We start from the raw sequence: 10937 nt of genomic DNA, 5'->3' as shown, positions 1-10937 counted from the left end.
GGGCGGCGACAGCGGCACCAGCCGCCATCGCCAAGCACGAGAAGGGCTCTGCTCCGTCTCCTCCCGGGCCCGCCGCCGCCCTCAGGGCTCTGCTCCTGCTCCTCCGGCCCGAGCTCGGCCAGAGCGGTCAGAACCGACAACCAGCCCAGTGGGGCCGCTACGCTTCCAGGATGGAAAGTAATTTTACTTGAAAAAGCAAGACTCTCTCTTTCCTGGAGGCACTTCAGTAACAATGGGTCACCGTGATACATTTCTGGTTACTTTCAAGCAACGAATTAAGCCCTCAAAACGCAGTCAACAGAACACCGTAATTAACACCATCTTTTCTGACTTACACATACCTACAGATAGAAGATGAAGAGCCATTTTAAATACAGCAATCAAATTAGGTGGTAAAACAGAATAGTAGCAGCAATAAACAAACCACTTTGATTTTGCTCAGAATGGAATAAATTAATCTGACATTATTCCTGAATTAATAAATTTGTGGGGTTTTCTTGATAAATTATTTTTAATCCTGCAGGTGTAACTTTCCAACTGTAATAATGCTTATTTAAAAGCAATAAAAGAAAATCTGAAAATGAAACACACAATCAGGCACATTAACCATCACACTCAGTAAAGGCAGAATTAAAAGTTAACACAAATATTTGACAGCCATTAAAAGAAAATACTACTTGCAACTGATAGGCAAAACTTCACGTAAGTTTTTATGTGTTTTCAGAGAAATCTGATAAGCACAGGCAATCACATGGTGCATCTGGGTTTAACTCTCTCCAGCACCTTACACTTGATGCCAATTTCAAAGCCCCCCTGTTTGTGCTTTAATGAAAACCGGTGGTTCAGGAAAGGTGCTCAGTCCAGTGCCTCATCTACCAGAGGCTGAGGCATGAGCTCAGGCCAAGGTGACTGGCAAAGCCAGCCAACACAACCTGCAAGTACCACCCTGCAGCCCTGGGAACGCTCCCAGCACATCTCACCCCGTCTGCACAGAACACGGGCGCTTGCTGGGCACAGTGTGGGACAAAACTGAAGGGATTAGACAAATCAAAAAAAGGAAAGGATACAGAACACAAACCAAATCCCTTTCTAGTTAGGCTGCACACGAAGTAACCTCTGCAGCTATTGAGCAGCCTGAGCAACAGGCACATAGTGTTTTGCTTGCTGTGTGACACCACAGCTTGCATTCTCTTTTAAGGTCCTTCAAAGTCACAGCCTGCTTTTCCAAAGTTGCACTTGAACACCCCAGGATGCAACAGAATTACAACTACTCTGGTGCCTTGTTTTCTTATCAGTGTTCAGTATTAATTTTTTTTTGTATTCCATGTCTCAGCTGGAGAACAAGACACCAGAGTTGTTTTTACTGGCTTTTTTATCATTTACAGGGAATTGAGATATTAGCATAAATGTAGTTGCATTAAATAGCCTGTGCATATTAACTGAGACCTGGAGACAGGCAGTTCTACTTATACTTGTTTAATACTTCCCAATGAATTTGCTTTACTTTGACACCATTCATCTCCAGGCAGTGAAGACTCTTCAAGGACTCTAGATTCCTGTCTGTTTCTGGTAGTAAAACATTATGGTCAACTTTGGGATGATAAAAAACACCCTAAAGGGATCCAAGAAAAATTTCTTTCAAACTTCAGTTGGTGGTCAATATATACCATGATGCTCATTTCAGCACAAATAACTAATCCCTCAAAAACCTACTTCTTCTCAGTAGAAAACTTGATGGTTAAGTATTAGTCAAGAACATAGTTAAGCCCTTCTTGCCTAAGGCCTGCAACCTTTAAAATTCAGTTTTCTTGTGGTAAGGAAATAATCGACCACTGGTCCTCTGATAGTGACTTCTACACCCTAATCACCCAATCCACCTAAGACAATGTAGTGCCAGTTTTATTTCTTCTATTATCCATCTTTTCTGCTACAAGGCAGTAACTAAATTACACTAATTGTAACAGCCATAGAATGACCAGGTCATTAAAAACCAACCAAATACCACAGCAGTTTTGAAAATCACAAAAGGTCGTGACCATCAGTAAAGGGGAACTGGGCCGATGACATCTCTGGCTCTATAATGGTAGCAGAGGCCTTCCAGACTCACTCCATTTGCTCACCTTCAGAACTATGCCAGGTCAGCTAACAGACACAATCTGCACACCACATCCTAGATAATGGATGCCAATGTCAAGTTATTTTCAAAAATATCATTAGACAATAATCAAATGGTAAAAATTAATAAAAGCAACATATGACAGTTAAAATTTTAGATATAAGTACTACTTATTTATATTATTTATTAAGTAATATGTAATTTTAATCTTCTAAATAATATATATAATATGTACACACATGAATATAAAAGTGTATGTGTAGGCACTGAATTCCAGGACATTCTCTATACTATTATGGTCAATGTTGAAACAAACCCTTCACAACCAAACCATTTTTCAATACCTTCTATTACAGTGTTGGCCAGCAGCACCTCCGACAAGACATGGAAAAATATGTTCTGGCACACAATATGTGCCAAGATGAATTACAAATATAACTTTAAAATGAATTTACTAATTAACTGATGTAAAGTCTGAAGCCTGAGAAGACCACAATCTGTGAAGCTGTATTTTCTACTCAGATTTAACTACATGCTTTCATATAATTATCTTCTAACATAAATATTAATTAAAATAAAAAGTAATTTAAAAAATCTAAATTAATTTAAATTTAGATACCTGATAATTTCCTAAAGTTTCCTACCAAATTCTCACAGCAAGTATTTCCCTAAACCTCAATATGCACATGACCTGCAATCTTAAAAAAACCCAAACAAAACACCACAAACAAAGCATTCTGCAAGAAAGTTTTATAACAAGTAAGTTGTTCCAGCTTGGTATTTTTCTTCAATTCTTAATTATGAAATTTCTTCTTCTTCCGATTCCTCTTCCCTGCTGCAAAAGCTGCTTTTTCACTCATGATCTCCTGATACTTCTTTTTATTATATCTGAACAAAATAGATAATTTACTTTTAAGCATGGCAAACCAAAGTTCAGGAAAAGATAACATGGACAGTACTCTATGCACATTATTTTCCAAACTGAGTTTTCTCTGTTTTCTGAATGTTTTCTGAATGCTTTCTGAATGTTTTCTGAATGTTTTCTGAATCAGATTCTTTGATTTTATACACTTATGCATAAGTGAAGGGAAATCAACAGTTGGATCAATGATAAATGCAGGTAAATTAGTTTTGGAAGTAAATTCGATTGAATTTTGTCATTAATTTTGATAGGGGCGCCTTCATTGCATATGCTATCATATTTTGGACACTTTGCTGAAACACTGCTACTGCTCATAAGGGGAAGACTCAGCAATTTTGACAATACCATGAAGAAATTACACCCACTTTTATAGTGCCTTCTTGCCACACTCTCTGTGAGAGAGCTCCCTGCAACTTCATTTCCCACAATAAACCTTACTCTACTCCAGTTTGAAAACTGAGGTGAGGGGAATACTAAACCATGAGCAGGGTATACTTACTGAATGTGAATTGCTAGCTCTGCTAACACAGACTCTTATGGACCTGCACCAATGAATACAACAGACGCTGGGCAATGAGCACTGCTGAGGTTTTTAAATGCAACACCGAAATCTGGCAAGTATCTACACTAATGCTGAAGTGTATGATTAGAGCCCTTAATTAGCTACCACATAAATTAACTGATCAAATTTCAAATACATTACTTTTTAAAACTACTTTCTAATAAATACCTTGTAAATCAGGTCAAACCAGAAAACTACTTAAGAAATAGCTATAGTAACTTGCCTTCCCAACTTTATATAGTTAATTTACAAGCCTGACAAAATTAAATCTATAATCCCAAATCATGCACTATTGCAAAGAAAACATGTCATTATGTGAAAAGAGAAATGCAGATCAACATCATGTAATAACCAATACCAAAATGGACCAACTACTCCAAAAACTGTAGGTTATGCAGACATTAACCCAATCATAATCTTCAAGTAAGTCTTCTAGCACATTTTGATTCCCATGACAGGTGGCAGACTGACATATTTATAAAAGGAAATAACAGCAACATTCACAGAATTACAGGCTGCTCTTTTCTATCAATTATGCCAAGAAAAAAAAATTCGGTCTTTAAGAGTGGCTGCCAATAGTGATGACCCAAGTTGGGTAACACCCTTTTATGAAGATGAAATACACATTTTCTCAGTCTAGTTATCCCCTGTTCCTTAGGCCTTCTAAATGGCAGTACTATGGAAGCACTAAAAGGTTAAAAATTTTTCTTTGAAGTATAAAAAATCACCATACAAGCTGAACAAAACCAAAAAAGGCTTCAGAGTTAAAAATACTCCTCTTTTACATGGGATATTAGAATTGCAAAACTACTTTTAAATACCTTCTGAACTCTGAATCTGCAAGCAGCTCTTCCACAATTGTTCTCTTCCTCTGTTTCTTAGGGATTCGACTATGGTAAAAGTCTATGGGAGAATCAACTACAGTTCCAACCTAGAAAACAAAAATACAGGAACAGCAAGATGTGAATTATTTTGCCATTTTTTTTTAAATCCCCAGCAAAAAGTGTAAAGACACCTACAGAGCAGATGAGAATGACAGTTGCTTAATAAAAGTGCAAATACCAAAATAAGTTAAGTCACGTTTTGTATGCAGAGTCACTTTTGGTGTCCTTGTGTAGTGCAGAGAGGAAGGCCTGAGCTTTAAGACTACAGTTTTCAATGCTGGAGTGCTATATCAACACTAACTCATAACTGAAATCCAGCTTTTAACTTTTAAACATAAGGGAAAGGAAACCTTTATGACCCCCTTAAACCTTTTCCTGTTTCTCCTTCTGGTGGTTTTGCTAGATGACTACACAGCAGCTAATTTAATACAAGGGTTTCATCCTGAAATGCATCACATTTTTTCCAACCAGCATGTCAGTCAGCTCTCGTAAGTCAGGTTAATAGTAAAGATACACAGAGTACATGTTTCATGCAGTGAAAATAAACCTACATGGATCTAATTATGTGGAACTCTTCAGTCTAAGTTTTTTTAGTTTCAAAACATACAACACCCTCCACACTTCAGAATGAAGTGGTAATATTCTGAGAAATGAAAACATTTCCTCAAGCATGCTAACTATTCAAAGCTTCCGGAGGCCTATTTCTATAGCTTCCATAGTAATTTCTTTATTTATGCAAACCATTTCAAAGCTGAGAGCTACAAGTAACAAAAATTTCAGCTTATCACAAAGGTAGCCATAAAACTGTATTAGCTAGTAAGAAAATAAAAGCCAATTACTTTCTACACACTTGTTTAAAAAGGCCAGTATTTCAAAAAAGCAGTGAAAATCTAGTCCTCCGAGCATTCAAAATATGGATTCTGTAAGGTATTTGTTCACTACTAGGAGATCAGCCAAAACTAAAAATATCAACAGCACATATACATATGTAATACAGAATTGTATTACAGTTGCAAACTCCTGCAAACTCCAGCCAAGTAATCAAAATACTTTAATAATTGAGATATGAAATTAAATCAACATAAAAACTACCTACAAAATAGGCATTATTAGGTATTCTTAAACAGCTGTTCAAAACTTCAGCAGTACAATGCCACCTTCTGCTGCTTCCTTACCTGGAAGTACTTGGGCAGACCATCTCTATCATTCTTCTTATAGAAATGCTTAGGGTCCAATGAAGCTCTCATCTTCAAAACTTTAAGATCATTTTTCAGTTCACTTGTGATTTCTGGGGCTTTCATACCAAACCAGCCATCACCTGCTGTTTTCTCTCGCTCTGCCTAGGATGTAATACCAAGAACAATGAATTTGCATTCAGCAACTAGGATGGGACAGAACAGGGAACTCTTCGCTGCAAAAGATGGATAAAGCATTTAGAATGTAAATATGTACCTTTAAAACACGTATTTTAGGACCACTATTGTAAAGGAGGTTATCAGCACTGCATGAATGACAGATATGTACTGAGCATATACTGAGCATACCAAAACGATGGCCACAGGACAGTTCAAAGAAGACACTAAATTGCAGTTCATCACTCCATTTCCAGTGAGGCCTGGATATGCAAACAGTCCCAGCATGCAGCTTTCTACCACAGCTTGTTTTGTTATTTGAGGCATTAGCAGCTCTTCACTTACCCTGCGCTGTTTCTTCAGCTGGTGAAGTGATTCCCTGTAAGGTGGGACACATTCCTTTCTTTCAAAGTCTGGGGTTATTACACTCTTCTGCAAGAGCTGTTAAGAAATTTTTTGAACATTAGAGAGTCACCTCACTGATACGAATTTTACTGCTTAACTGTATTTACAGAACCTACTGAAGGAATCATGCAAAATCTAAGCATGCATTCTAATGCAATGCACGAGCAGTAGGGATCTTCAAAATAGAACACTAGATAGCAACAGAAAGCAGCTGACTTGCTCTCGAGGAAGTGAGATAGCAAATCCTCTGGAGTAAAGAGGGCTATCATAGATGGGCCGAAGAAAAGAGTCTCAACAAAAATCACACACTCCCTTTACATCAATATGTGCTTTTGAAATAAAACTGCTGATTTTATACTAGGGACATTACAGACTTTTATTTACTGAAATTCGTTCTGGCTATGGACTAAGCATCTTGTCAGCAGACCTTAAGCTTGTGTATCATTAGGCAAAACTCCAGGTATAATCAACTTTGGTTTATTTTACAAGGTAATGCTGAAATTTGCACTGGTTTTCAGTTTCTGAAAAGTCAGGTATATTTAAACTTTCACCATTAAAACCAAATGTAAAACCACACTTTGGTCAAAAAGAATGCAAGTTCTCAGTGAGCCATAGCAAGGATACTTCTTTCAAATCAAACAAACTAACCTTCCTAGATTAACTTTGATCTTTGTGTTACTGTACTCCCAAATAACTGAATAATTGTAAACACATTACCCGATCCTTCTTCTTCTCCTTCGGTTTTTCAATTACACTTGATCCAGGCTTCTGATTTTTTGCATCAAAACTGATATATAAACCTCCAAGCTTCTTGATATTCAAACCAGGGTCTATGCTACTGGAAAGATGTAAACTAAAGGAGAAATAGTTAATTATTAGAACACTGTAACATGCATGCAGCTAAACCTTCTACTGTCCTCTGAGGAAGATGAACAGAAAAAATATTTTTCTTATTCTTCCCAATTTGGTTCAGTTCTGCAATGATTTTAAGTCTTGTTATCTAGAATATGTAATTTTGAAATGACAGGTGGGGAGGGTGATTCATGCCATTATATGAAGTAAAACTTTTAAATTAAAAAATACCTGTAGAATCACTTCCACAAATCTGTCATATTAACTCTAATGCTGCACTCTCATTTTAGATATTAAATAATCTTCTGTATAACTGAATTCTTAGATTTGCTTAACCTTGCCAGAAGAACTCATGACCAGCATCCTTCTATACATTGACAAGCTTGCTAGCTAAAGAGAAAAAACCCAAACATATTGGTGGTAAAAATACTGGAACTCTTAATGGGAAGTATGAAGAAACTAGAATTCATTGTAGGAATGTTTAAGTCTTTGTCTGTAAAACCACACTAGGAACAAAGTTATTAAGCTTGGATAAGAAAGTGGTTGGATGGTTGCATCCAGAGGGTTCTGGTCAATGGCTCAGAGCCCCGATGGTTCTATGAAATATTTCAAAGTTTGTATGTTCACATTTGTTTCATTACTTCATTCAGGCAGCCAAAGGAATGCATCCACAATGTACAATGGCTGTTTTTGATGACAAGAATGTTTAAAAGCTATGAACTACAATGGAGAAAGATGGTATTATCTGAAGAGGTACAACAGGTATTTACTGTGGCTTGAATGCTTAATACAAGCCCTTTAACAACTTTCTATCAAACTGTGACTGATGTTGTATAATGCTTTTGCACTGAATGCCTGGCTAAGTTTTCTTAGCTAAGACTTCTGGCCTACCTGAAGGTTTCTACTAGCTTAAGACTTATTTAACCAACAGAAATGAGCATTAAGCTTTAAACATATGAAGGGATTTTAGCAGCAGCTGGACTACAAGAACTCAAGAAGTATCACTTCACCTAAATTATTCTGATTCCATGCTAAGTTTCACCTGAAGTGTCACCATCCACAGCACAGCAAGAACCAACACATAAAATTATATACAACTATTTAAAAAGTATGATTTAATCAGGCAATGTGTAAGGAATTTACTGGACCTTTTGTTATCTACATTTCAAGTGGAAAAAAAAAAAAATTAACAAAACTGTGACCTGGATAACCAATTCAGTCAGCCTGACCAGTTTAACCCAGTTTCATGTTGTTTTTTAAGCTGAACACATACAAGGCCTCCAGATGCCAAAAAAATTTCCTGTTCCTACTATATACAAAACTGAAAAAAATCCCAAGCCCTCAATTTATGGACCATATTCCTATTTTATAATATGTGCAACACCATTTTCTGCAGCAACATGATAAATGTATCGAGACTACTCTCTTATTTATTCTGCACTTCATGTGCATACTCTAACGTGCATATGCTTAAATGAAATGCAGATTCTTTAGCTATTCCCAGCAAGATACTTACACGTCAACCTTGTTTTTCAACAGATCATCATCTTCATCTTTTTCATCTTCATCTATCAATTCCTCTTCATCCTCTTCCAAATCTGATTCTTTACCTTCTTCACCTCCTTCATGCTTACTTTCAGCATCGCTGTCTTGGTCTACATCATCCAGATAATACTTCTGGCTGGAACTCGTGCCAGGCTCAGTATCAATTACAAAAAGACCTTCAACATGCAGCGAACCGTTTTTAAAAGATTTTTTGAGGGAATGACTTCTCTCATATGACTTTGTGTGACACACATTCTCATCAACTGTATCTATGTCTGCCACATCGCTATTTTCAGAGTCATCACTGTCACTGTTGCTCAGAAACAATGCAACAGAGTCATTACCACTGCTTGATTTTTCACTGCTGTGGGATACCTCATGTTCTTTTGTTTGGTCTTCACCCCTGTCTGCACCAATTTCGAGCATCCTGCTTATACCAATGCTTTCAGTTGTCTGTGCAACAGCCACGTCCTTTGATGGGCTGCTCACTGCACTAGCTTGCTTACTCTTCCTCAATTTATCAGCACATGTGACAGACTGCTGTGCATCTGCGTCAGTATCTGCCCTTTTGCATTCTGCAATCTCGTTACTTTCATTTGGTGCTACTTGTCCATGGGATTCTAGAAATTGTTTAGGACTCATGCAGTCAGTCAAAGAAACAGCCACACACTCTAATTTCCTCCCCCTCCCAAGTATTTTACTGTTATCTTCTTGTATTTGGTCACATATTGCTTCTGAATGGTCTATCTCAACAGACTGTGTATTTTTTATTGTTTTCTTCACAGGTGATTTAGTGTCACTTTGTTTTGTTTTTGTAAGATGGGATGTCACATCACTTAAAACCTCTTCTTTTGTGTCTTCACTCCGGGTTGCATTAGCACATTTGGAAGCACATTTACTTTCAGGTGAATTGGGTTCTTTATTACTCTCAATGAGGGTAGAAGCATCTTCGGTGTCACAGACAAGTTCTGCAGTAGGTGTAGAATCAAAAATTATTATGGGCTCAGATTTAATGGTGTCCTCAATTAAATTCTCATCTTCTGAAACAAATTCATTTTTTTTCTCAGTCTGCTTAGTATTTTCTGCTTGTGATTTCATTTGCATGCTCCTAGTAATTCGTTTGGTAGTGACAGATGGTTCCACATGAGAACTTAGGCAACACGATTCTGCATCAGAAGTATCTTCAGTCTGGGCTTCACGAACTGTGTCTGGCCACAATTTCTTTTTGCTTTGCCTGCTCCTTGTACTTGTGGTAACATTAGGTACGTGGACACCAGAAACAGCAGAGGAACAAGACTCAGCTTCAGAGACATCATCTTCATCCAGAATCCTACTTAACTTACTTACAAAAGCTGTATTGTCATGTCTTTTTTTGTCAGCAGAATCTGGTTGATAAGGAATTACAATTTGTCGCCTTCGTGTTATTCTTACAAACAAGGGTGTCTGGAGACCAGACACAGAAGAGCAGTTTGATTCTGCTTCTGACACATCTCCATCAACTTGTGGTTCAGCAACTGATTGTGCTGACTGAACAGCTGTGTTCTCATTCCTAGAAATCTGCATCTCTGAGCTATCAGTGACATCTGATTTCATTTCTGCATGTTCCAACTCTTCAAACTGACATTCCTGAATCACCTCTGGCTTACAAACTGATTTAGTTCTTCTAGTCATCCTCCTAGTCACAGGAGTACTAATTTCAGTGGATCCCACCTAGAAAAGAAGTAAAAAAAAAGTATGGTATTGACAGATAAAATAACTACATAAAAAGAATGCTATAAAAATCATTAAGAAACCTTTCAAATAAACCTACTTAAACTGACAACATATTACACGTCTCTGTGTAGCCCTGTGTGGGAGAAGTCTTAACAAACCATCCCTTGCATATCTCTCTACTGTCTTTTGGTCAAGGCAGGAAAAGAAACACACACATTCTTTAAGAAATATAAAGAAGTATCTCCTAATTCTAAAAAGTTCTGTCATTTATCAGGGGAAGCAAATCCAAAAAAAGAGTTCAGAAATATTCAAAGACTTCCTCAACTATAAACCACTAAATACTATCAACTGTCAAAATGTGCCCCAAAATGGTGTCCAAAAGCAATTTTGCTTTTACGAACAAACTGGCCTCTCAGCAACCGCAAAATTAGGTATGATCTGCTAAATACTATTTTAAGTGACAGAGAAATGCCAAAACATCTGTGATGCAAAGGAAAAAAGCCTACCTTTAACTCGCACCGCTGAATGGCCTAACGACTTCCGGCGCCTGCTGCCCTCCCGCGGGGCCGGCTGCGGCACGGGCACG

The 10937-nt window shown here is 37.5% G+C and overlaps 1 protein-coding gene across 1 annotated transcript; it reads right to left on the bottom strand.

The window, feature by feature from the left end:
• Positions 1-1353: 1353 nt before the first annotated feature.
• On the bottom strand, positions 1354-10369 carry DNTTIP2 (deoxynucleotidyltransferase terminal interacting protein 2). The gene is made up of 6 exons (XM_017729886.1): positions 8610-10369; positions 6959-7094; positions 6182-6277; positions 5660-5824; positions 4422-4531; positions 1354-3004 (listed from the first exon to the last, which is right to left on the bottom strand). The coding sequence occupies exons 1-6, from the start codon at positions 10307-10309 to the stop codon at positions 2911-2913; spliced, it is 2301 nt and encodes a 766-aa protein (XP_017585375.1). The 5' UTR covers positions 10310-10369; the 3' UTR covers positions 1354-2910.
• Positions 10370-10937: the final 568 nt, after the last annotated feature.

The sequence above is a fragment of the Corvus brachyrhynchos genome, unplaced genomic scaffold (genome assembly GCF_000691975.1).
Source record: "Corvus brachyrhynchos isolate BGI_N302 unplaced genomic scaffold, ASM69197v1 scaffold101, whole genome shotgun sequence".
NCBI classification, from domain to species: domain Eukaryota; kingdom Metazoa; phylum Chordata; class Aves; order Passeriformes; family Corvidae; genus Corvus; species Corvus brachyrhynchos.
The sequence above is the reverse complement of the archived record's forward strand: the minus strand, read 5'-3'. Positions and strand labels throughout refer to the sequence as shown.

What these genes read in the sequence shown, in the direction of transcription:
- DNTTIP2 (XM_017729886.1), bottom strand. Translation starts at nt 10,309, where the DNA reads ATGACTAGAAGAACTAAATCAGTTTGTAAGCCAGAGGTGATTCAGGAA. An exon ending in TTGAAAAACAAGGTTGACGT is followed by an intron (nt 7,095 to 8,609) that starts GTAAGTATCTTG and finishes TTTCTCCTTTAG; the next exon opens with TTTACATCTTTCCAGTAGCA. An exon ending in AGCTGAAGAAACAGCGCAGG is followed by an intron (nt 5,825 to 6,181) that starts GTAAGTGAAGAG and finishes ATTACATCCTAG; the next exon opens with GCAGAGCGAGAGAAAACAGC.